This window comes from Micropterus salmoides, unplaced genomic scaffold, assembly GCF_014851395.1.
Source record: "Micropterus salmoides isolate LMB-PRFRI ecotype aquatic unplaced genomic scaffold, ASM1485139v1 Ms_hic_scaffold_14, whole genome shotgun sequence".
Classification (NCBI taxonomy): Eukaryota; Metazoa; Chordata; class Actinopteri; order Centrarchiformes; family Centrarchidae; genus Micropterus; species Micropterus salmoides.
The window spans coordinates 18547446-18575341 of NW_024040485.1; the positions used below are offsets into that span (position 1 = coordinate 18547446).

A 27896-nucleotide genomic window follows, 5' to 3' on the forward strand; every position below is an offset into this window, starting at 1 on the left:
CTTTTTTTTACACTCCTTCATGTGGAGAGCCTAGATCTAGAACTAGATTGTAATGCGTTTTAGCAATAGTATAAAATAATCTGGAGTCATTCTCTAGACTGCATATTTGGATGCATTTATGTTTGTATTTTGAAGGTGGTCCACTCTTGATTGTTGATATTAATTTATGATGTTTTCATATACAGGAAGCTGCTTGAGGAAGTAGACAACACACCATAAAACAAACCTCTGAGCATCCTCCTCCATAATTCGAAAGACAAAATGGCAGAGGCAGTACTCATTTCAAACCTCACACAGGAATGGGTGGAGAGTCTGCGGAGGTGGCATCTAGAATATTTTTTCATCCCTACCACGGTCATCACTTTGGCCTCCTTTCTAGCCAACCCTGTTCTCCTGGCATGCATCTTTCTGTCCCGTGCTTTGCGTCAGGAGACACGTTACCTGCTGGTGGCCAACACCCTAACGGCAGACATGCTCTTCCTCGTCCTCAACCTTGCCACAGTGATCTGTAATGCTGCACAAGCTCAAATGCCCTGGCTGGTTTGTGAGCTGCTCACTGCTGTCTCTGTCAGCGCCTACTGCTGTGCCATCCTCACGGTCACCCTCATGGTGGTAGACACATACGCTGCGGTTCGCTGGCCCCTCCATTACCATGACATTCTTCCACCTGCCCGCACCCACCGCATACTGGCGGGAGTGTGGGTGCTGTCTGCCGTATACCCTTTCACACTGTTGATAATGATGAAGGTGGGGAGGGAAAACCCCCATGAAAAGATGGCCGTGTGCCTGGTCCTCATCTCCCTCGGCTTCATCCAGGTCAACATGACAGGGATCCACATCTACTTCTTTGTAACTGCACTCATCTGTACTGTGCTCATTTTGTACTGCTATGTTCGGCTCTACATGGTAACAAGGACCCAGGGCATCTGGCAGAGCCGCTTCTCCAGGGCCCGGGTCACACTGCTTGTTCACGGGGTTCTGCTCCTGCTCTACTTTACCCCTGGCTTTGTTTTCATACTGGAGCTCGCTCTTTTCCAGAGGGAAGACATAAGTCAAGATGTTCGAGTTTGGATTAACACGATCAATATGTGTGTTTTCATGGTGCTACCTAGGGCATTTGCTCCATACCTGTATGGGCTGAGGTACCGGGAGCTCTCTGATACTCTAATGCAGCTGCTGCACCAGCACAGGAGACTCAGCCAGATCACAGTTTGATAAGGACACATATGAACTGTCCATTATTCATTCTCAACATCTCCAATTAATTACTTGTGACATACATACATATTTTACATGGTTTCTCAGTTGCCCTACAGTCAACAAAGAGGTCACTGCAAGGCAGTAGCCAGGGTTTTAGAAATACTGAGGTTATATGAGAGTCCAAATTTTTTTTTATTCTATATTAATTTAAAATATATTGTTTGTTAGTGTATAATGTCTAAATGCTCTTTAAAAACACACTCCACAATGCTAAGAATGTAATTCTGGTAGAGAAACAGTAAAATCCCTCTATTTGATCTTATTGTTTGGCCTACATGAGTCAAATTTAAGAATAGTGACACCATGTATAATTTGTATGTAAATATTGAACTATGGACTTGGCTGCAGTGTTGTCAATGGTTGCTTGTGACCTTTCCGTGTTTTATACATATGGTGTTTGCTTCACCTCAGACACCACTTCTTTGTCGTAATTATTCTAAAAAATAGGTGTCACATGTCAGCATCGCTGTAGTACTTGCAAAAAAGCAAGTACTACAGCGATGCGTTTGCACATAGGGGCAACTTGGCCAGCAACTTTTTCCCTGGAAGGGCTCCCATCAGGGCTCTTCTTCTGGGATCAAAAAACGTGGTCACCCCAGTCCTATCCTCTCTTCATCAGCTCCCTGCTCAGTTAAGAATTCAATCTAAGGCATTGCTGATTATCTTCAAGGGTCTTTATGTTCAGGCCCCAGCTTATATCTCAGATCTTATCCACTGGCTCGCTGCTCCTAGGTCTCTTAGATCTGTCAATAAATCTCTCTTGTATGTCTCACGGTCTGGACTAAAACTTAAAGGTCACAGAGTCTTTGCAGTTGCTGCTCCACGACTGTGGAACCAGCTGCCATTAGATATTTGATGTGCCCCTTTTTAGCCCACTAATCTTTGAATCAGTTGTCATGTCTACACCTCTGTATTTGTCATTTGCTGTTTATTGTTGTTATATTTAGCTTTGTTGGTCTTACTTTTTACTTTATATGTACAGCACTTTGATCAGTTTAGCCTGTGTTTGTACTTGACTTAACTTGTTATGTGTGTTTAAAGCTAAAATTTAAAGCTTATATGTCTTAGTTGTTGCTAACCGCATTTTGTAGATGCTTGCAAATGTGACTTTTGTTCTAGGCCTTAAGAGCTCTTTTAACCGCTCTGTGTATCCAAATGAGAATGAACTCCCTTGTTTTTCAAGTTTATGTCTCAATGTTGAGGCATCTTTAATCCCATAAATAAAAATAATTGTACAACCCAAATGTGTTTTTATCATCATTGTGTAATGTAAAGCCATGTAGAACCTGACACTTAGCCTCAGTTTTATGACCATAGTAACAAAGCACTTAACTCCGTTTGCCTTCAAAGCCGTGTTTATCTAAAACTGGATGTCAAAGAAGATCATTGACAAATGGCTTACTGACTTGGCAATCAAAGGCGCTGGAGGAAAGAAAAGAGCACCTTCCTTCATTCAAGAAGGTGTGACGAAGGATAGTGATGAGTCAGACATCCTGCCTGCAGGGACAATTTATTTTCTGCTGTATGCCATCCATAACTGTTACAACAACTCAACAGCAGAGGGACACATTTGTCTGTCCACTGGGCTGCCTCGCTGCTCTTTCCTGCAGCAAAAGTACAGGTGCATCTCAGAAAATTTGAATATTGTGGAGAAGTTATTTTTTTCCTGTAATTTCAAATAAAAAGTCTACATTCTAGATTCATTACACATAAAATTTTAAGCCTTTTTTGTTTTAATCTTACTTAAAACTAATGGAAATAAAAAATCATATCTCAAAAGATTAGAATATTGGAATAAAGAATGTATAATACAGAAATATCGACCTTCTGAAAAGTTTAAAAGTTCTGTTAGGGTTAATTTATGCCCTCAGTACCTGGTCGGGGGTCCTTTTGCACAAATTTCTGCATCATGGTGGCATGGCATAGAGGCAATTAGCTGTAGCCCTGCTGAGGTGTTATGGAAGCCCTGGATGCTTTGATAGTGGCCTTCAGCTCGTCTGTATTGTTGGGTCTGGTGTCTCTCATTTTCCTCTTGACAATACTTCATAGATTCTCTTTGGGTTTCAAGTCAGGTGAGTTGGCTGGCCAGTCTACAGTAAAACCATGGTCAGCTATTCAGTTACTAGTTGTTTTGGCATTGTGGGCAGGCTGGAAAAGAAAATCACCGTCTCCATAAAGCTTGTCAGCAGATGGAAGCATGAAGTGCTCTAAAATCTCCAGGTAGATGGCTGCATTGACTCTAGACTTGATGAAACAAATTGGACCAACACCAGCACCCCAAATCATCACTGACTGGAAACTTCACACTACAATTTGCATTCACATAAAAAGAGGACTTTGGACCACTGAGAATAAATGAAAGGTTTTTTAATTAAATTACGGTAAAAAATTAACTTTTTCATGATATTCTGTGTGTTTGCTTGTTATCATGTCAGACATGCTCTAAATGTCTGTTCCTGGTGCTCAGTACCAGACTTTTCACGGGTGGATCAGATCAAGACGATACAAAAACACATTTGTTATTGTTTGCCATTTTTTTTAATTTCCATGGCACTGTGATTGCACAGCTCTAATTATGTCTGATTCGTGACTGATTTATCTGTTTTCCAATGAAATGTTCACCCTTGGCAGCGATGTTCATCCTGCTAATTGACCTCATGGTGCTATCTGATTATTTTATTCTGGTGAACTCGGACAACTGGTGACTGGAGGCCAAAACACACTTCCTTGTGCAGGATTATTTGCACAAGGAATATATTCCTGAAGTTGGTCATTGAGTTGCTGATGTGTTGCCCAGTGTCTCAACATGTGGATTTACCAGTTTCTGTGTATTGTGTGTATTACTGATGGTGACAAAAGCCCCTGCTGTAGACTACCTGTATGATGTTTCAAAAATATTTTATTATCGAAAATATACATACTTACAAATCATATTTACACCAGCAAACACTGCAAAACATATTTGACAAAACCAAATACTTGACTAAAATAATAAAGTATAACTTAGCCCATAATCAGAATTATACACAATAAACTAAAGCAAAAAAAACATTGTACTAAAAGAACAACAATTAAATACAAGGAACAGAAATATAAAGAAAACTAAAAAAGGCACAAAAACAAAACTAAAGAAAACAAACCAGTCCAAAAATGAACTAACTAACCAGGGCTGGTGGCCAAAATAAAACAAACAAAACAGAGCATTTAACTGACTTACAACAAACAATAAAAATAAACTCTTTCTCTGACTAATAATTAGCAAAATGGAAATGAACCGTACTCCAAACTATTTCAGTCCTGGATGACTTCAGGGATGACACAGGGCACTGTGTGTGTCTCTGATTTTCTCTTTACTGTTGTTGCATCATGAATACTGTCTATAGTATAGTATTCATGATTTATATAAATATGATTACATATAGAGAGAGAATTCTCTCCAATACTACGCAGTATGCACACGGTTCAAAGCAGTGGATTGGGTCAGTGATAACATCAGGGAACTCTGCATGTGAGCTCTCAGAAATATTTTTGCAACAGACTGAGGAAGTTGTGACATCCTTTGTTCCAACCAACTCCTCCTTCCTCCTCACCTGAAAAAAAGGAGCATTGCATGCTGCGTTTCAGCCTGTTTTCACGTGTCTGTAGGATCACATTACAGCCATATTGTTTTGTATGGCCTGTATCTTTTTGGTTGCCAGTGTATGTCTTTATAGGCTACTAACTATGTAGATACACATTGGTAAGGCTGGTACTTTATACATTCGTAAAGTGTATTATTTAATGACGTTTGTCTGTACCATTTATTGGTAATAGGCTACTGTCTCTGTACGTTCAAGTAGGCCTAAAAAGACCATGAAACCTTGTTTTATACAGTCCGCATGAAACTGGTATTATTTTGCGTGTATTGCTCCACCGCTGTCACTGCTTGTTGTGAACTTTTGCCCCACAAAAAGTTGCGTTTGTTTGCAAACAAAGGACAGCCACGTGGAGAACTAGAGGCGCTTGGGAAGTGGTGTTTCTCGTAGAGCTCACAGTAAGCGACAAAACGTTCAAATGAACTCACGTACCCACGATGCAGCGGGAGCACCAGCTGAGTGGGCGCAGTGGGCTGGATGTATTTTTTTTTCGCCTGACAAGTATATATGGGTTTTGTGTTTACTGTTAGCTGGTTAGAGCGTTATGTTTTGATCGTCCCCTTAAAATCAAAATGTCCCGGCTAAATAACAGCCTGCTTTCTTTACCATAACTATACGAGGGTAGATTTGTTACAATTGTTGTAAAGACTTGTTCAGGATACAGATTTATTTTTCTCCATACGTTTTTTGTTTTGTTTATCTACTTTGGAGTGAAGAGGAAGCTTCATCTGGAAACTTCTGCATAAGGTAACAGCTTTTATCTTAAACAAATGAACGTTTATGATTTGTGAATGTATCATTTCTTGCTTTCCTTTTGAATTTGTCAAAATATAATGAGTAAGTAAAGGCAACGGCCCCGGCTCAGCCTCTTGTTTTTTTAAAGTATGTTGCCAGGGGCTATCGGTCGGCACGAGGCAAGTCTTCTTTGTCTAATACACGAAGCACGTGTTTTCTGGCACTTAAATACATTTTACTTAATTGTCTGTGATTAATACATAAATAATGAGCTATAATGCGACATATTAACATATATTTTTTTACATTTTTTTAATAGAATAAAACAAATGATGTATGCATTATTTTGTCATTTCGTTGTCCATTTCACTTGAACTTTATTTCACCTGGATAACAACAACAACAACAACAGCAAAAAAACATAATTAACACGTACAAATCTGTTTATTTCATTTAATGTTATTCGTTTTATTCCGTTATTCTGTTTTTATTCCTCCTCAGTGGATATTAGTCACGAAGTCAGATACCTCTGGTTAAACTTGTCCTATATAGTATTCATGAACTTCAGGGAGGTGTCGAGTAACGCACGTGAATAGGTTGAGTCCACTGAGGTTGAGCCAGAGTTTAAAAATAACTTGAGATAAATGACCTCACTGGAGCAAAGACCAGACCTGCAGCCAACCTTAAAGGAGAATGGCCATAGATAGGAGAATTAACGTTTTGATTAAATATCTTCAGCAACTTAACTTGAGGATCTGAAATATACCTAAATATATTTGTGGATAAAAACAAAGCATAATTCATGGGGCACCTTGGTTGTTTGCTTGTACTTTTTCTGAAAGAGACAGATGTCTACAGGTTTAACAAAACCACCACTCAAGGTTATCAGTAACCCTGACTTTGCACCTGTTGTTCAAACAATTATTATGGAGTGTCTAATAACATCCCTGCCCCTGCTCTCTTTCAAAACAAACCTAACTGACATGTGGGCTGGCCTTCCAACCGTTGCTCAGCCTTTTTCTCGCCTGTGTCTCTTTTGTCATCTTCCACACTCCTTGTGCTGCAGGGTTTTTGCAGCAGCATTGACCTAGAGGAACTGTCACGCAGATTTGTGTGCAGCTCAGATTTCATTACTCGAAACTCCTTTTCTTAAACCATGGTGTAAGACATTATGGCTCTACCTCACGGGCCTGTGGCACTCACGTGTTTTCTCCTACTTTTGTACACATGCTTTTGTGGCTTGTTTGCCTGTGGTAAATGTTCTCAATTTGTGCAACAGTGATCAAAATAGGTTGCTATTTATGAATGTATGTCCTTTTCCTGGCTGTCCCCTCCTACTACATCTATTAAAATGCCAGGATAATAGTGTATAGTGATATTTAACGGAAACATGTTTTCTTTTGTAATAGTATGGTACTGGTTGCTCTCCATCCGCAGGTCATCTTAAAGTTTAGAGAAGGTCTTCATTGAAGGTGGCAGCCATGGTTTTGATTCTGGGCAGAAGGATGAACAGGGAGGACTCTGGGATCAGAGACTCACCAGCTGTCAAACGCAAGGTGCTGTCAAACAAAGAGACTTTATCTATGTTTTCCATCTTGCTGCTTTTGTCTCAACTGATTAAAGTCATAGTTTTTATAACTCGTTGTGCATGTTGTTGTCTCCTAAGGTGTTTGAGGTTGACTCCAAAACTTTAGCCAGCCAGGAGGTCTTGGACTTCTCTTCTGGCTCGTCCCACTCAGAGGGCATCCTGCAGGTATTCAATGAGTTTCGCGACTGCCGCCTGTTCACTGATGTTGTCATCAGCGTGCAGGGCCGTGAGTTTCCCTGCCATCGCGCTGTGCTCTCTGCCTGCTCCTCTTACTTCAGAGCCATGTTCTGCAACGATCACCGTGAGAGCCGCGAGATGCTGGTCGAGATCAATGGCATCCTGGCTGAGGCAATGGATTCCTTCCTCACCTATGTGTACACCGGCCGCGCCAAGATCACCACCGAGAACGTCCAGTTCCTCTTTGAGACTTCTAGCCTCTTCCAGATCGCCACACTGCGGGACGCCTGTGCCAAGTTCCTGGAGGACCAGCTGGACCCCTGCAACTGTCTGGGCATCCAGCGCTTCGCAGAAGCCCATGCCCTAAAGCAGCTAGCCAGCCGCTGCCGCAGTTACGCCCTGGCCAACTTCTCTGAGGTGGCTCAGCACGAGGAGTTCCTCGACCTACGCAAGGAAGAGCTGGAAGAGTACACTGGCAGCGATGAGCTGTGCATCGGTAAGGAGGAGGTGGTATTTGAGGCGGTGATGCGATGGGTGTACAGTAATGTGGAGCACAGAAAGCCCATGCTGAAGGCTCTGCTGCACCATGTGCGCCTGCCCCTTCTGCACCCCAACTACTTTGTCCAGACAGTGGAGGGAGACCAGCTCATCCAGAATGCTCCCGAGTGCTACCAGCTTCTCCACGAGGCCAGACGCTACCACGTGCTTGGAAATGAAATGATGTCACCCAGAACTCGTCCTCGCAGGTATGCTGACTTACTAGTTACGAGGAAGGCATACATATAATCTAACCTAGATGTTATTCACAAAAGGAAGCAGACGTGAATTCATCAATCAATTTATCTGGTGACATTTTTTGACTTGTGGAGGTAGTCTGACTTGTTAGTGAGCCTTTTTCTCATGTTGGGTTAAAACAGCTATTGTGATGTCATGTAATGACAGCGGTCACAGTGAGATATGAAAACATGTCTTTTTTTAGCAGTTAGTCAAGCTTTTATCTAACTTTGTATAGCTAGAGGTTACGACTTCCGCCTGAACTTGGTGCTCCTGGCAGCGTTGTTGTTGTGTTTGTGCTTTGGTGTGTGTGTGTGTGTGTGTGTGTGTGTGTGTGTGTGTGTGAGAGAGAGAGAGAGAGCGAGAGGGGAGTGTTATTGTCCTGAACAGACAAGTGTGTCATTGTGACTGTGCTTTGTTTTGTAGCCCTATTTTTTGAAATGGAAATGATAATGAGTGAGATGGGGCATGTTTGTACAAAGACTGTTTGGCTGGAAAGAAGAAATTATGCGATGCAAGAAACGGCAATTACGAAATGTTGAGTCTTGTTATCATACCAGCAGTGTAACTCACCTTGCTGATGTGTTTGGGTTCACTTTATACCTGTTTAACAAATTGTCTCTTATTTCTGCTGTGTGTGTGTGTGTGTGTTTTACATTTTCAGGATGTTACATTGCAGTGTTTGATAAAGGACAAAGGTTGGCGCCGACTGAAACCTTGAATGAGAATGAGATACAAAACTGACCATATGGTAGCCTGCTGTACAACAGCACAGATGCCTTTGTGTGTTAGACCCGCTGTAAGGGTTAAACTGAGAACTGTGGCGGCGAGCAGTTGTCAGTTATTACGGCTGTGTGATGTGTATTTCAGGTGTATTGTGTCAGTATCCAGGCAGATCAGCCAGCCAGTCAGGCGGTTAGTCCCCACACTGTCAGTTTAATTTGCCCTGAGTGCCAAATTCTCTTCTGCTCAAAACAGATGTCTGCTTCTCCTTACTGTGTCTGCAGCGGACGTCTTTTCTTTCTCTTTAGGAGCTTGCTAGGATTTAATTATTCACATGCTCTACAGACATAAAGCTAAACCACTCCTGGGCAAGACTGTCTCTTAGATGTATGTAAGCATGTGAAACCACCCTAATCTCCTACCCGCATCTGACCAACGCTCTGTTATATACTGAGTAAACATGCAGAGAAATGTGGGTTAAAGTGCACCATATGTGAAACATACTTTTTGTGCCACATTTGTTCTCACAGTGGTATCCAGACTGTACTGGATTTTTTTTCTATACAGCTAAACCACTAGTATTTACAGCATCAGTATTTTAGAATGGTGCAGTAAGAAAGAAAGCTGTTGTTAATTAGCTCCCCTGTAGGAAATGCGGTCATATCCACGGCATGTGTTCAACAGCCAAATAGGAAAGCTTTGTGACCATGAAAATGCATCTTAAGTCTAGCCACAAGTGTGTTTTTGTTGTACCCTAGATTGATACCTTCTTTGAAACTGAACTTTGCCTTGAAGATAAGTTGGGCTATTCCTGTAGAAACCACCACTCTGTCCCTGATCTGGCACAAATTTCTGGTATCTGTGTTGAGACGCATATGTTTATATGTCTTCAAACCCTTTGTATAGGCCTAAAAATATTCAGTTTTTTAATTAGATGCCATGTCTATAATCTGTACACTCTTGTAAGGAGCCTTTTAAGTTAAACAGGTTCTTCTTGTGTTTTATTATGGCTTCATCTGTGTCCACCACCCCGCCCCCCCACACTGTTCCCTCTGCCTCACCTGGCTCCCTTCTGTACAGGTCCACCGGCTTCTCTGAGGTGATTGTGGTGGTGGGAGGTTGTGAGAGAGTTGGCGGCTTCAACCTGCCCTACACTGAATGCTATGATCCAGTCACAGGAGAGTGGAAATCACTGGCCAAACTACCTGAATTCACAAAGTCAGAGTATGCTGTCTGCGCCCTCCGCAATGACATTCTGGTGTCAGGTAAGACCCCGGCTACTGTATTTGTTCCAAACAATTCGAAAGCATGGTCTCACCAAGGCTTGAAATGAACACCGGCCTAGTTGTCAAGTTACAGATGACTTGGCAGGTGCTGAATTAAATTAAAAATACTGATACATATTTCCAAAGTGTCCTGCAGCCACAATTTTCTCAGGATGTTTTCTTTTCTTTTTACTATTTAGAAATGGATCTTGAATTCATTTCAAGTAAACTGGAAATTCAGAATGGCTGCTAACTTTAAATCTATCAGTCATATAATGTCTAGTGCTCTAAAAGTCAATTCCAAGCCTTGAGACCAATACTATGACACTGTATTTTTTTTCCTGTGGTTAGACTCAGTATGGCCTGCGTTGTTGCAAAATCTAGTTTCTCTTGGTAATCGTAAGATTGTGTCATACTCAAATATATACATTCGAAAAACACTCTTAAGGAACATGGTCGGTGTTTGTCTGTGCTTGGCTTGCCATGTAATCCCCCAGTGGAGTGTCAGGAAAAGCCTGTGTTATTTTTATAGCCACAGCCTGTTGGAGTTGAAGGAAAATATGAGAGCAACATCTGGAGGAGCACTCCAGGCAGAGTGCAGAGAGAGGCCTTTACTGGCCAGCTCAGCCTTTCTCTCTTCCTATTAGCCAGTCATCAGGGTCACCACCTTTTACATCGGTTCAGCAGCTTTCTAGGATCTCAGTTATGCAACAATCTAACAACCCTTTTTGTTTTTGGACTACACCAACAGGTTGTGATGATTACCTTGAAATAAAGTTAAATCTGAGATTTCATAGCTTGCATAGGATCCTGGCAAGGCCGCTACATTTTTTGAACTTGGAGCATGGGCCAAATGAGGCGTACAAAGACAAACAATCTAGATTAAATAAGATATTAGTATTACATCTTTCATCTTAACTGGTGAGGTCAGGGTGGAGGTATTTGCTAAAGCTAAACAGTGATATAAACATTTGCTATGGACTGCAGTTCTTTACGGTTGTTAGATTGATGGCATGGACATTTTTTTGTGAAGTTGTTTCCAAGAATATGGATTCAGGAGTTTAAATGTGCCTTCTAGGACTGCTCATGCTCAAACATACTTTATAAGATCTGCAAAATGCCACTGGACAAAAACAGCCATTGAAAGATGTAAAGAATAGAAAAAAAGAAGGAGATATGGGGGTGCAGGGAATGTTCTCCCCTTGAGTGGTGTGTTTATGCTTATTTTATGCTCTCACCGTGCCAAGCCCTCACGTGTTCGCTGCCAATCCACCCTCAAGCGTTGTCTGGAAAAGTCAACATTCCCGTCCATACACACTGTGTATATATATATATATATATATATATATATATATATATATATATACATATAGCATGTGATCATATTGTTTCCCCATCTGGCTTGATACATTTAATCCCCTTTTCTCAACTTTTCTATCTTGCACTCTTCTCGAATACATTCCCACACAAATCTCAATTCTGTCTGCCCCCGTTCTCACACTGGGAACTGGTGCCAATACCTTGGAGGGCCTCCAGTCTCTAGCACAGCTGCAGTCCACTATGGTCTTATATAGAATGTGGCTCAGTTGAGTATACAAAAGCTATTTGGTTTTTGAAAAGGGACGGGGACTCTGGCTACCTCTGACTTTCTCACAACCCTAGTATTGTAACTAATCACCCTCTTTGTCAGATCCAGAGTGAGCCTGCTGGATTGACACGGAAATGTTTTGAGTTCAGGAGTACATAAGATCTTAGTCAGCATGATCTCAAATATGGTCTGATCTCACAAGATAAGCTATGTTTGGCTCAATGTACAGCATTAAATAAATGCCTCTTTGCTATCTGACTTCATTTTAGGAAATTAAACAAGTCTGGATAATGTCATATCAGCTTATGGGCAGCCACAACACGTGTTTGCTGCACATTACACAGGGTTGCATGTCATTGTATTAAGTAATAGTAAAAGTAAAACTGCATGTAACTCTAAGCAATTAACATAGAAGTAACTCAGAAAGCTGTAACACAAATCACGTTGTCTCCTCCAAAAGTCTGTGATTAGCAGCAGTGGACCTCTCCATCTGAGCTGGTTGGACAAGCGGAATCAACATGTTGCCTTAAGCAACACGTAGATGGAGGACACAGAAGCCTCAAGGGCAGGAACTAACTTCCTTCCCTTGTCTTCTGTCACCTGTGTGCTACAGTATAATTTGAAACGGCTTAACATCAGTAACACAAAAACATGTTTAGCAACTGAATTATTTACTTAGATGACCTTTCAAGGAAGTGATTTTATTTATTATTAAAGGGTAACTTTGGTGTTTTTAAAGCTGGACCAGTATTGAGCGTGCAGTAGTGAAACAGGGCTGCAAAGTAATCCTTGCTAGCAATTGCGCCCTTTTTGTTTCGAGAGCAATATAATGACTGTTTGTGGTTAAACAAAAAGGATCGTAATCTTTAAAAAAAGAGATATTTTGCATCAAAAACAAGCATTTTGGTGGACATACTTTGACAGGTGGTTATTGCCAGGATTACGTTGCAGCCCTGTTTCGCTGCTGCCAACGGCAGCACACTTACTCAATAGCCTACTGGACCAGTTTCAAAAAATGCCGTTCCAATTAGTCACATAGACACAAAAACATGGGAAAATAGGGTCCATGTTGAAATAGACCCTTTAAGATGAAACACATGCCTATACCCACCTGTCTAGTCTGTCTGTCAGATAACTAACAATACGGACAAACTCTTTGTTTGCAGGTGGACAGAAGAGGCCTAGCCACCTTTGTTTACACTGGCAGGTTTTCTTAATGCTTTTATCATTGCTCCATTAAACCACCCATACTGTATGTGTTCTGTATTAAGAAAACACCCAACAGCAAACTGCAAACACTGCCACAACAAAATGTAATGGATTGAGACATGTTTAATTTTAGTCTCAGAAGATAATTATGTATTAATCCCTGCTGTTCTCTGAAGGGCACTGACTTTAAAAGGGAGATTTGTGATTTGAAGGCAGGAGTGTGTTTATTCATTTTCATAATCTGTATCTTATTACCTGATATCACCAACATGTGATCAATCTAAGTTCCGGTGTAAGATAACACAGATTGTGATTAATCTGTTACTCTGCTTGAGTCTTGTTGTCATCCAAGCTTCACCCGCACTCTGCGATATACTGTCTTCTGAACTTGTTGTATAAAAGCTAGCAGATAACTGCTACCAGATCTAATAGCAGTGTGTCGGTCACTTAATTCTGACAAATTCAGATTTTTAGATTATATTACGTGTTTCCTCTTCAAATTTAATTTCACAGTGGTTTCTCAGGTTTTTATTGGTTAACCTACATTTCATCACATCTTTGTCTGTCCTCCATGTTAAAAAGGTAGCTTTCGCTACCCATTGTATTTTTAAAAGATCAGTTTGGTTCTTCTTTCAGTCTGTGGAGAATCTACGTCAGGAGGAGGGAATAAAGAGAGCGAGGGCACACGTCAGAGCTTGTTAAAAAATGTGTCTGGGTCGCACTGTAACCTGGTTGTGTTATTATTATCTACAACTTCTTACAGTGCATGTTTGCCCAGAGACAACAGATGAAATAGCCAGTCATACTGTAATAGCTGTGTTAGCTGCACAATATCCTGATAATGGTGTGTTTGCTTGACAAGATTGTAAAACTGAATAATGATTAAACACCTGTGCATACATAATGAAAGATGATGCAACATGTGTGTATGTGTATCTTTAAATATACTTGTTTTATGTTTGACGGTGTGTGTGTGTGCGTGTGTGTGTGTGTGTGTGTGTGTGTGAGCAAACCTTTTGTTTGCGAAGTGAACTCTGTAAGACACGTACAACTCTGCTCCAGTTAGGAGATGAAACATTACATTGACATAAACACACACTCCAAAGCTGGCTGTTCACCAAGAGCAGCTCCGGTTTATATTTAATCTTCTCATTTATATCAGATCAACTGGGTTACAAATGACAACAATCTGAGTGGCAGAGTGCTGAATTTGCTCTTAGGGCTCTTCTACTGAACCCAAAATTGTCTTAACTGTTGTCTGGCATGTTTGTCCTTTGGTGTTTTTAGGTGGTCGTATCAACAGCAGGGATGTGTGGATGTATAACTCCCAGCTCAACCTGTGGATCAGAGTGGCTTCTCTTAACAAAGGCCGCTGGAGACACAAGATGGGCGTCCTACTGGGCAAGGTAAGGAGGGAGCCTCGTACAGGTTTTAGTGGTGCAGTCATGCAACGCAATAGTTACATAACATTTCTGCATTTTCCCTAGGTCTCTGGAAGACTTAGGGGCATTTATTTGGTGGGAGGATTGGGGGTACAACTCCAGGAATTTTTTACTTTTAATTTTTTTTGCTTATTGAGACAAAAAACAAAAGTTAGTGAAATTTGATTTATTTTTAACATATAATGTTAGTTTAATATAACAATTTGGTTGGTCTAGTCTGGGGTTAGGTTTAGGGTTACAAAAAGTGTCCCCTACTGTTAGGCTTTGCTGCTCAGCTTCCAAACCCTAGTTTAAAGCACAGGGGAAATGTTTGCTAGCACCCTCTACGAACACACATTACACACTGCACCCATCCTTAAAGGAGTTACGCTACTCTTATAACTGTACCTTTCATGTAGAATGAGGAGAGGGAGCAAACCGTGTTATCGTGTGTCACTTAGGGAAAGTCATTAGTAACCCATTGATTTTAATGATTGTGTTAAATTTTAGCAGCGGCGCTCATAACTGCAGTGGCAATAATTATAGGGGAAAGAATAAATTGATTTATAGTTCACTGACAGATTTCACTTGACAGCACCATCGTAAAAATAGATAGCTGTGTCATTCATTATTAGGCCATCTCATATACTCCAACGTAATCATGTTTTTTTCACTTTAGAGTGACTATGGAGCCATAATCGCAGAGGGCAAAAGGTATGCCGTAAAATTGGTTTTGCTAGATCAGAAAATATGTCTAACTCAAGGGGAGAATATCATTGAGTAGTTCTTGGTAGTCTCCACTAGGTGCACATCAAAAGTACAAGTCTAGCACATACATTTACAATAAAGCAACAGTTTGGTTTCTCAGGAAATGCAATGTTAGCTTACTTCATTACCCGTCAGTAACTTACCTGAGGTAAAGCACAGAGAGAGGTGGATATTTACCGCAAGGTATTTCTGTGTAACCACCTGCTGGAAAGATTCTAGAATGTTCCACAGAGCTTTTTGACTGCTTTCTGTTCTTACCTTTCACAATCATAGATCTCATCCTACACAGTCTCGTACCTGCAAGTACTTATTGATGATTGACAGTAAGTACTTAAACCCAAGTCACTCATCAGTGGCAGAAAAAAGCCTCACCTAGGAACTCTAGTCACATTTGAGTATAGCCTGCTTCCTGCTTATCATTTATCTTCCACGTTGGTCTATGAGGGCAATGTCATTATTTTTATGCGTGATGCATCCGTATGTTGCCCGGGTCCGCAAACGACTATTGCCAGCTCATCTCACACATCCTGGATACATACAGCAGCTTCAACAGAGAGAAGGAAGTTTGCCTTTATTTGAAACCATCATATAAACAAGTGCTTCAGCTGCCCGGAACAGCGCAGTTGATCTGGCCATTACATACCCAACTCAAAAATCACTCAACCGTCACTTGTAGTTATTCCCACAAATGTTCTTCTCTATATTTTATTTCTTGTAGAAATTTTAAACATTTTTGAATCCTTTTCTATCTGATGTCGGACTAATTTCACTCACCTATACAGTACTGTACTATCTATCAAGTGTCAGATTAAAAACAGATATCTGACATCACTTTGGTTAGTTGTGAAAAAGTTAATGTCTACACGTGAGCTGATCATTAATCCTTGATGACTGCTTCTACTCTTGAGCTGTTACTATTTATAGTCTTTAGTACAAGGCTAGGTAGACTTGCTTGTTTGAGGGCAGTGGGAGTTTAAGGGATGTGTGCCAGCACTTCACACTTCCAAGTTAAGGACTAGCATAGTCCATTTGCCCATATCATGTTTCGTGTGCCCCTGCTCAACCACATAGGCTGCTTTCAGTGGCCATACATGGCTGCAAGAACCCGCAAGCCTGTTACAACACACTGGTTTTGCATGTGTTGGCATAATTTGGCACACTCACTCTGTAAATACTGTATATACAGTCTTCCTATGGCATGCTGTATTCTGTTTACAAGAACGGATACTTGATCATTAGATCAAATAGCTATAATCCTAACCTGTAAAATGTTTGGAACCACATGTTGTTGTTTTGAAATGTTCTTAAATTAGAAAAGTCAAGCCTGTCTTCATTGCATTGCATTTACAATTTACATTTGTAGTGTTTCCATCTTACTGCAAACCAAACGTTGACCACTTGTAAGAAAAGATTCTGAACTGTAATTATCTGTTATTAGTATTGCGGAAAGAAGAACAACCATCGATTGTCTTGGCTGAAGAAGGCAGAGCAGAGATGACTCAGGCTAATGCACCACTCACAGTCATGTGTGCTTTAAACATCATGTGTACAAGTAGACACACTAAGAACACAGACACAAGTAGTCATTGGAAAGCTTTGGGCTAAAACAGCACTTTATTTATTTGCCCTTTGTGAAAGGGCATGACTCAGGAAGGGTTCTTGTCATATGCAGCAATTGTGCAAGAGTACTTTTCTGGTTGGGGGGTTAGGGGCTCTGCATGTGGACAATCTGTATTGAATTTTCTTTGACTTCCAAACAACACCCAAAATGCTTAGTTGCTGTGCCACAGAAACAACAAACACTCATGTGTGCATTCTAACTACACACTGGTCCTCCACAACAGTGAGGTAATCAGCTGGAGGGTCACACTGTGGTTATAAAAGTCAACAATTAACTCCAAAGTGAGTCATGTATCAAGGTATGGTGAAAACAAGAGGTACTGACATGGCTCCCATTTAATTTGACTGTAGTGCACAATTATAGGACATTAAAAGGAAACCAAGTTTAATCTTAATGATCTGCCGCTGACTTAACACTCGCATGATTATTTGATGCTGAAATGAAATGACATAGTAGATGTACCATTTGTATTTCTATACTTTAGTCCGAAGCCTGCAACTTAAGAGTTACACTGTCCAGGCAACACGCAGAGTAAGAGCGTAAGAGGCATGTACTGTATAGTGTGCTACACTGTATATAAGCATAAACACATACATTTTACCCTTTCCTGAATGACACATTCCTTGGAGATGTTTAATCCCAGGAGATGCTCTTGTCTCCACCTACCTCCTGTATCTGTCAGACATGTAGCTTTGTCTTCTTTTTTCCTCCCTTTTCTCACATTTTCTGTCTGCCTTTACTCTTTGTCTTTCTGTTTATTTTACAGACTCTACAGAATGTTACCTTTAGTTAGTTACTAACCATTCTACTGACGTAAGATATTACATCTATCTAAGAGAATGATTCTTTTGTGGGTCATCTTTTCATCTCTAGTCATTGTCTTATAATTTTTTCCTCAGAACTCTGTCTGCTGTATTTGCCCCATGTCATTTCCTCATATCTTTAACAGATTGGTCAGGAAGAACCTTTGTAATTAATGTTTTGTGTTATCTTTTTCATGCCAGATAACATCTGCCCTCTTATCTCCCAAACATACATTATCTGTCTCTTCAGCATGTATCTCTATGTTGTCATTTTTCCTTAGAATTTAGTTCCCCCTCCTCCTCAGTTTGTACCCAGGCGTTTCCTCATTCAGTCTGCACTTTCCGCTTTTGATGTGCAGCACTGATGCTCCAGTTGCAAATATGGGGAAACATGGCGTGTTGTAAACAAGCCTGTGTAACAAGCACCAATGCATGCTCATGCTTTCACGCAAAGACCTCAATGCTGACTGTTCAGCTCAATCCAGTTAACAAAACACTTGCACACGTCTTCTACATTTGTCCTACTATACTCGTGAAGATGTTACATTTACGGCATCCATTCACTTAATCCTTGCCACAACAACTCTAAACTTCCAAAGCTGGTTCGTACAGGGTCACACAAACTTCTCAGTGAACTGCATTCTGTGATGTCCCGTCGGATTGGTCTTGTTTCCATAGAGTATAAGCAAAATTAGGTCACCGGTTGTTTTCCTCGCCCTGTTATGGCTGCACTTGGTGATGGCTTCTCTCATCTATCATGTTTCACTCTCTCTCTCTCTCCATCTTTGTCTCTCTATTCTCCCATGTAACTACTTTTCACTTCTCTGCGTGTTAAGGAAACAATTCATCATTCAGCCATTGTTAAGTGTTTGAATGTGGTCATAGAAATAAGCCATGCATGAGTGTGTTCAGTGGTTAGTAAGTGTGTCCGCAGAGAGTCGTGATTCACGTTTGGCTCAGTGTTTAGATGATAGCCACATACCTCAGATCAGTTTAGAGTATGTGCCACCATCATCAAGCTAATGCGGTATGCAACTTTTATATACAGTATATACTTACTTTTGAGGCGTATCGAAACCATGTGGGGTGCTTTATCAAGCGAATGCTGAATAGTGGGGGTGAAAAGAAAAGAGAAATGCAGTGCCCCCCCAACTCCCTACATCTTTAAAGAAGTTAGTGTCTGGAGATGCTCAATGGATCATTAAAGGGTCAGTTCACCCAAATTGTGAAGACAAAAAAACTAATTTACTCTTTCCTTTATTACTCCTTTGTCTGGGTAACCCACAGCCCTTGCTGCCAACAGTTTTAGGGACTAATTCAGGATGTTCCAATGAACTGTTTGGAGAAAAGTGTGGGATATTGTTTCTGGCAAGACACTTTGGTGGTAAAATGTTTAGTTTTCCAGTGGTCTACGTGCCCATAATCTTATTTGTCGTGACTTGTGAGTGCGGGTTACTAGAAACACAGGAGGTACTGCAGATAACTGAGGCAAAGCAGAGGCAGGTCAGCGATTTTAATAATAAAAAAAGGAGATTCAAAGGCTTACAGGAAGGTGAGGCAGGCAAGGGTTTAGACCAGAGAGTAGTCCAACACAAATCCAGTAATGAACATTCAGAAATCAAAATTCTAACTACACATACAAACAGGCAAAAGGCCGACAGACAGGATCAGGGAGGACACAAAGCACACATCAACGTAACAAGCTGGCGGGGAACAAAGGAGGTGAAGTGGTTTATGTATAGAAGGGTGATTAGGAAATGAGGTGCAGGTGGGGACACTCAGGTAACTGCAGGGCTTATGAGAAATGGGAACAGGTGTGTGGATGGATGGGGCGGTCAGGTGTTAAGAAAAGGAGAGACAGTCCGAGGACATTTGGTGGGCTGGAGATAGAGGCACGAGGGGAACTGGCGTTGTGAATTACACTGTGGCATCTGCCCTCCAGCAAATGTGGTCTGAATTATTGTGCCGTTATCGTTGGAAATGTAGCCACACAGAGGCTTTAAGAACCACCACCTGAGATATTAGAGAAGGAGTCAACAAGTTTATAAAGGGTTTTGTTTTGTTTTCCTCTGTATCAACTTTTCAGTTTCAAAAGGCGGTAGTTCATTCAGACCAGGTGTTAAATGCAAATATCCATGTGCCCCATCCACTTCCGTCTTTTTGTTCCCCCAGTTTCCCTCCATCTGTACTCTTATCTCCCAAACATGCATTATCTGGCTCTTGTTTTTACATTTTACTGAATAACATTTGTGCAGAGAAGATGACTTATAGAGCACCAGCCACCTAGCAACATATTTCTACATCAAACAGGTTTTACTATATGATAGTATTTAAATACTTTTATTTAAATACATGCAAATATGCTTTATGTTGCCTTTTAGATTATTGTTTAGCATTTAAACTTTGTGCTTTCCCAGTTCCAGTTGCCTGGAACACAGCATAATTTTCCCTTTAGATGCTCCAATTACAAGACGTTTTATCTTTGTTTCTCTCTCTCTCTCTCTCTCTCTCTCTCTCTCTCTCTCTCTCTCTCTCTCTCTCTCTCTCTCTCTCTCTCTCTCTTTCTCTCTCTCTACAGTCTGACATTGTTTATGCTTTATAGAGACAGGAACAGCCTGAAGGGTTTCTGTTGCACAAGACCAGCCTGTTGATGAGCAGCATTATGCTCCTAACCAGTAATGCTGCTCAATGTGTATTCTTGACACGTGATCTCCTTCCAGAGAATGTTATTGAGGAAATAGAAATTTACCATAAATGTCTACCTTTAAACAAATGGTTTCCTGTTTATAACTTTTTTTTTTACATTCTTCATGCCTCACGTTCCTATTTATTCTCATATTGCCATTCTTTGCACTACAGGAGGGTAAGAAGTGTAACCACAAGGTACGTGTTAGAGTTAGATTGAAATTATAATGGGAACAGATTATGATAACACCACATGACAACACAGATTCACAAACTGCTGTTGTGGCTCAAGGTGTTGTTACTGTGCTATTGTGTAGTTGGAAGTAATGTTGAAGTTCAGGGTTAGCAAATGCACTGTTGCCTGCACAGATCAAGGGCTGTGTTTACAGTGCTTGTTCAGAAGCAGTATGTCACCTTTCTTCTGCACCTGACAGACTGGTTCTGTAACTGCTGACACAGAAGTATTGTTCATATACATAAATGCGTCAATACAAACATCTCTCTTATAGTGAATGCGTTTCTGTGTACGTAGTGTGTGTGGAAAAGTACGTCATACCCAAACTCATAATTTCACTTATCTCAACTCCTCCTCAGTCCAGATATGTTTGTGTGTCTGCTCTCAGGTCTATGCCGTAGGTGGTTATGATGGGCAGAGCCGCCTGAGCAGTGTGGAGTGTTACGACTCCTTCTCTAACCGCTGGACAGAGGTGGCTCCCATGAAAGAGGCTGTCAGCTCTCCGGCCGTTGCCAGCTGTGCTGGCAAGCTCTTTGTCATAGGAGGAGGGCCTGACGATGAAACATGTTCAGACAAGGTGGGAAACAGATGTATACTCACCCAACTGCACACTTAAGCACATAGTAATGACAGGTGAGGTGGGGTTTTTTCTCAGATAACTTGTTTCCTGTGATTACACCTTAAAGATGAAAGGGCTACTCACAACTTTTAGTAGTAGTAGTAGACTAAACAATAAATTGACTTGTTGGTGTCCAGAAAGGTAAGTAGTAATAGTAGGCTTATAAACAGCTAAATTGTCTTGTTTTAGTTAGTAAAAAAAAACAAATACAGAAATAAAGCTTCTTCAAAGAATAAGAAAAAGTGCAACGTAAAATATGTTTCTGGAAATGGCTTACAGTATGTGCTGCCTTGATGTAATTCACAGACTCTGCACAATCATATATTTTAGATGAATGATCAAACATTAATAGAGCATACTTAAGCACCTGTCTGCTGGCAACTGAAAAAACAAAGTAAGCCTAGTCGACCAAGCTTCCCGGGTTACTAAGATTTGATTACTAAACATGTTTATCATCTGAGTACTAAAACAGAAGCGGCTTCTTTTCCTGTGAAACATCACTGATTGGCAGTTGATGTGGCCATATCCTGGCCAGTCTGGTAGATCCTGATTAGCTTGTTTTACTGCATTAATTGTATCCTGATCTTTATCTCCATCCTGTTCTTTTAATTGTGCAGTATTTCAGGTTTTATTTCACATCAGTGAGTCATTGATAGAAACACATGTACTTAATGATATGACAGTGATTTGCTGTGACAGGTTGTTGATTTGAAAAAAACATAGCAGATCAACGTTTTTTTTGGGGGGGGGGTTAAGCGAAAGAAATAGACTCACTGTGAAATGCAAGGTTAAGATTTTGGAGTGAACATTAGGTAACAATAATTATAAGGAATTTAAGGATTAAATAACTTAACATCTATCACGCTAAGATGTGCCAGCCAAGCCACTGTATAATAGCCCAGAGATCAGCCCTGGAATAGTTTCACTATGTTTTGACTGACACCCGGATGCTGGTAGTAAACAGGAAGACAGTGGCCTTCAAAGGAACTCCAACTTCAGTAGAAGCATTCTTTCCCCTCCATTCAATTGCTGGCATGTTGTTTATGTATGTACATCTATCATGTGTATCTACAGATGGAAAGGCAGTCTGATAGGAGTTTCTCTAACTGCATGGCAGACCTGGCTATACGTGGCCTGATGGGACCAGAGTTAATGCTTGCTCCAGTTCCTTCAAACTACTTTTTATCTTTGGAGTCTGCTAATTAGGCCATTTGCATTGCTCCCAAAGGTCTTTGTCTGTTGGAGTGAGATCTTGTGTAGTCAGAGACAACACTGTTTAGATGGTGGCTATTTTAAAGAGAAGTGGGTGAGAGAATGCATGGAATGTACACAAAACCACATAGAGTCGAGCTTAAGTCAGCCCACTGAGCCGTCAGTAAAACCACAGAATGAGCTCCAAATATTTCAGTGTGAACTGTTTTCTTACCACATGGTATATATTAAAGAAATATAGAGTTCTTCTTCCTTCTACTGAAAAAAAAGCCACAAAATTTCTTGTATCTGTATGTCACAGGTTCAGTGCTATGATCCAGAGACAGACTCTTGGTTACTACGAGCCAACATCCCCATCGCCAAGCGTTGTATCACAGCAGTGTCCCTCAACAATCTGATCTATGTGTGTGGTGGTCTCACCAAGTCCATATTCTGCTACGACCCTGCAGAGGACTACTGGATACATGTGGTTCATACCTTTAACAAACAGGTAATAAATTAAATGCAGATACAGAGCACCTAATAGAAACTGTTTGACCAAAGCTGCAAGAATCCTGGGTTTTTCACCTCTGACGCCGCAACTTCTAATTTCACTTCCTGTCTCCCTGCAGGAGAGCTGCGGCATGTCGGTGTGCAATGGCAAGATTTTCATCCTTGGTGGCAGAGGGGAAAATGGCGAAGCATCAGACACCATCCTGTGTTACGACCCGTCAACGGGCATCATCACAGGAGTGGCGGCCATGCCGCGGCCAATCTCCTACCACGGCTGCGTAACCATCCACCGCTACAATGACAAGTACCACAGGCCCTGACCATAAACAAACGCACGCACTCTCTCACATGAGAGCACACTCTAAAGAACTTAAACTCTTTGAAACTTAAGCTCTTCAAGTTCACCCCATGTACAGAACACAAACGCACACTTCTCTGGAACAGGCACATTAAGTAGTTTAGTCCACAGTACCGTTGAGCTAATTTATTTACTTACAGCATCATGTAGCACTGCTCAATGTTGTGCTCTGAATCTTTTGCTGTTCTGTACCATAGTTACACCCCCCCCCCCCCCCCCCAAAGAAATGCTCAGTGGTTGAAAATGCTGAGCTTCGGTGGAGTCAGATCATCATGGCAGATGTGCCTTGCATTAGTAGTAACTGCACAAGGTTGGGAAGTACTGGCTCATAGATGACAAAATCATAGAAAACTGACAATGATAATGGTCATCAATCAGATTGCCGATATTTGGGGAAAGTGGTTAATTGCTTGTTGAATTACCAATATTTAAATACATTAAAATGAAAGTAAAAAAATGTAATTGGAAATTCATCATTCATTCATTCATAACATATTAAACTCAAAGTTTACTTTCTTAGCTTTTCACTGAGCTTTCAACCATATCCCATCACGTACTTAAGTAGAGAGCGTGTCTTGTGCCATTTGCTGAAGGAGGCCATGGTATACAGCTGAAAACTCAATGAAAAGCCAAGTAAGTAAGTGTTAGTTCAGAATATTTTAGCACACAAACTGTACTAATTGTGCACATTTTCAAGGAAAGTTAAACTCTGACGTTTCTGAATGACGTTCATACTAATTTGATACTAAAAAGGGAAATCATTATTGAGTTTTCATAATTTTATAATGATACTGATAACAAGCAGGTAATCACTTTGATGATTTGTGTGAACTTACCAACACTGTGCTTTGTGACTATGCCAGGAATGATCTGCTAGCAGAAGAAAAATAATATGAATTTATTTTTGCCTGACAGATCAGTCAGGCCAGATCAGATGTCCTACCTTGTACTCTCTGCACTCGTACTTTCCTCCACTGTTTTAAACTCTTTTCCTTGACTACAAATGACCTGATAAAAATGTGGTAAACAGTCAGCCAGCTGCTCTCCCACAGTATCAGTGGTCATAAATACAAGTTACTTCACCCTTTGACCCAGAGCGGGGTTAAGGGAAGAGATAAAGATTGGAGGCTGTACCAAAATATTCACACAACATAGCCACTATTTGCTCTGTGCTCTTTCCTTTTCCCTCACATCCTTATCACCTCGTTCCACTTCCCGTGTGTGTTTTGCTTTAGCCTGCTCCACCTGTGCCATCAATTCACATTTTCTGATCTACATTTATATGCCTCCTTTTTATTTGGTCCATCGTAATTATTATCATTACACTCATTACTGACATTTTATTCAAATTTTTTTTAAGTTATACTTGTTTGTGTTTTTTTTAAATAATTGAATGTTTATTGTATTATATGTAGCTTTAGTGTGTTTATATCAATGCTAGTTCATTGGTGTACTGGGCTCGTGGGTGGTTTTGTAGACATGAGAAGCCTTTGTAGATCAAACTCAAAGACTGCTCTGTGCATGTTTGGTATGTGTGTGACTTTTGCGACTCGGTGTGGATGCATTTGAGCCAAGGAGGTTTATCAAAGATGTCCAGTGTAAGCGTTTCACAACTGCTAACTTCTGTCAACAGAACTTTTTTACACTGATGGTGGCACCTCTCACCTGTGCACTTACATATAAAGATGTAACTCGGGGTTACCTTAGATACCTCCAGTTGTGTATGCGTGTATGTGTGTTTGCTGGCCAGCTGAGGTGTAGCTGTAGAAGTGCTATACCTCACACGGGGGGGTTAATAGTCGTGAGTGACAAGGATTTTGGATGATGTGGCTCATGGTCAGTAAAAGTCACTTTTTACTACAATAGGTGTTGATATACTAGACATATTGCTGTGAATGTAACTTTAATATGTTTTTGTTTTCTTTTTTTTAAACTTGTATTTAAATGTATCTCTTTCTAGGTTGCATATTGTGTTTTTCTGTAACTGAGAGCCCCAATTGTGCACTTTGACAGAATCCTGTTAAATGACCGTGACTTCTTTGTTTTACTGTATCAGTAAATGTTCTTTGCCTTCATGTGACGTATAGAGAAAAGGGGTCAGCTCCTCCTGTTGGCCGCTACCTGCTATGGCTCTGATATTCTAACAAAAACAACAAAAACTTGTTTTTGGGGATCAGTGAGTTTGTATGTTTGTTGCTGTCTAACAGTGACATCAGAATACATACAGCATAAGACCAGAGATTGTGCTTCCGTCTGTCACTCACAATGACAAAAACAGGTGGGGGTATTTTGCAACAGTGTCCGGTCTTCAGCAGTTGTATAGGCTGAAAGGAAAACATCCTTAGGCCCATCACACTCTTTCACAGAATAAAATACTTGTAACTCAGGAGGCCAACAAGAGGAGGCTTAGGGGCAAGAAAGTGGTAAAGCAAAAGAGTGAGAGTTCGATCAACAGTGAGAGAGAGAGAGTGTGCGTGTTCATCTGAGATTTCACTGATTATTTACTCAAAACATTGCCTTGTTATGTTGATTTATTGATTTTCATTATTAGTTATGTAGAGGCTTTTATACATTGTTTACTTTGATAAGATTGTTGTTGTTTTTTTGCTTGATTTTTGTGGTGAGTTGTGGGACTGTTTGTTGCTGAGATATTTTGACTCCCAAATGCAAATGACATGAGCTGAGCATTAAAAGGTGATTAATGGAGTTTAATATGACTGCACATGTACGCCAAAAGGGGATTTGATGTCATGCTAAATGTGACTTTGTTGAAAAATATCAATTGGGTAAATTGTGCTTGCATGCAAGAAGGGGGCTCCAACCTGTTAATTGCAGAATGCTTCCCTATGTGCCTTAAATTAAAGAACAATGAGTGGGTAATTAAATTGGACGAATTTGATATAAACTTTTATTATTGTATGTATGATGTGATACTTTTAACACCGCTTTATCCTCAGATTTGTCTAACTGCGAGAAAGCTTTGGATTTTTGTAAACTGCAATATGTTGAAATGTAACGGTTCACATGTGTAAGAGAAACATCAATAAAATTTTTCTGTACCAACACTTGTGTCCTGTATTCATGGATAATAGGTTAACAGAGTTTAGAGGCAATTAAGTATTTTAAATTGCACATTGGACTGTATCTCACTTTTAACTGCACATCAAATTTTAATTATGACAACTTCTGAACAGCATATTTATATATTCTCTCTCTATATATATATCTATAGATATAGATATAGATATATACACTGCTCAAAAAAATAAAGGGAACACTTAAACAACACAATATAACTCCAAGTTATTCACACTCCTGTGAAATCAAACTGTCCACTTAGGAAGCAACACTGATTGACAATCAATTTCACATGCTGTTGTGCAAATGGAATAGACAACAGGTGGAAATTATAGGTAATTAGCAAGACACCCCCAATAAAGGAGTGATTCTGCAGGTGGTGACCACAGACCACTTCTCAGTTCCTTGCTTCCTGGCTGATGTTTTGGCCACTGTTGAATGCTGGCGGTGCTTTCGCTCTAGTGGTAGCATGAGACGGAGTCTACAACCTACACAAGTGGCTCAGGTAGTGCAGCTCATCCAGGATGGCACATCAATGCAAGCTGTGGCAAGAAGGTTTGCTGTGTCTGTCAGCGTAGTGTCCAGAGCATGGAGGCGCTACCAGGAGACAGGCCAGTACATCAGGAGACATGGAGGAGGCCATAGGAGGGCAACAACCCAGCAGCAGGACCGCTACCTCCGCCTTTGTACAAGGAGGAGCAGGAGGAGCACTGCCAGAGCCCTGCAAAATGACCTCCAGCAGGCCACAAATGTGCATGTGTCTGCTCAAACGGTCAGAAACAGACTCCATGAGGGTGGTATGAGGGCCCGACGTCCACAGGCGGGGGTTGTGCTTACAGCCCAACACCGTGCAGGACGTTTGGCATTTGCCAGAGAACACCAAGATTGGCAAATTCGCCACTGGCGCCCTGTGCTCTTCACAGATGAAAGCAGGTTCACACTGAGCACATGTGACAGACATGACAGAGTCTGGAGATGCCGTGGAGAACGTTCTGCTGCCTGCAACATCCTCCAGCATGACCGGTTTGGCGGTGGGTCAGTAATGGTGTGGGGTGGCATTTCTTTGGGGGGGCCGCACAGCCCTCCATGTGCTCGCCAGAGGTAGCCTGACTGCCATTAGGTACCGAGATGAGATCCTCAGACCCCTTGTGAAACCATATGCTGGTGCGGTTGGCCCTGGGTTCCTCCTAATGCAAGACAATGCTAGACCTCATGTGGCTGGAGTGTGTCAGCAGTTCCTGCAAGAGGAAGGCATTGATGCTATGGACTGGCCCGCCCGTTCCCCAGACCTGAATCCAATTGAGCACATCTGGGACATCATGTCTGGCTCCATCCACCAACATGTTGCACCACAGACTGTCCAGGAGTTGGCGGATGCTTTAGTCCAGGTCTGGGAGGAGATCCCTCAGGAGACCATCCGCCACCTCATCAGGAGCATGCCCAGGCGTTGTAGGGAGGTCATACAGGCACGTGGAGGCCACACACACTACTGAGCCTCATTTTGACTTGTTTTAAGGACATTACATCAAAGTTGGATCGGCCTGTAGTGTGGTTTTCCACTTTGATTTTGAGTGTGACTCCAAATCCAGACCTCCATGGGTTGATAAATTTGATTTCCATTGATAATTTTTGTGAGATTATTTCATTCAT

The 27896-nt window shown here is 41.1% G+C and overlaps 2 protein-coding genes across 2 annotated transcripts; both read left to right on the top strand.

Moving 5' to 3' along the window:
* The first annotated feature begins 188 nt into the window (after positions 1-188).
* Positions 189-2450, top strand: LOC119903016 (probable G-protein coupled receptor 148). The gene has a single exon (XM_038719408.1). The coding sequence runs from the start codon at positions 262-264 to the stop codon at positions 1213-1215; it is 954 nt and encodes a 317-aa protein (XP_038575336.1). The 5' UTR covers positions 189-261; the 3' UTR covers positions 1216-2450.
* A 2951-nt stretch (positions 2451-5401) lies between these two features.
* klhl24a (kelch-like family member 24a) lies at positions 5402-26233 on the top strand. Its single transcript, XM_038718193.1, has 8 exons — positions 5402-5642; positions 7068-7186; positions 7297-8141; positions 9973-10157; positions 14242-14360; positions 20876-21064; positions 22620-22808; positions 22930-26233. Exons 2-8 carry the CDS (start codon positions 7112-7114, stop codon positions 23128-23130), a joined length of 1803 nt encoding a protein of 600 aa, XP_038574121.1. The 5' UTR covers positions 5402-5642; positions 7068-7111; the 3' UTR covers positions 23131-26233.
* Positions 26234-27896: the final 1663 nt, after the last annotated feature.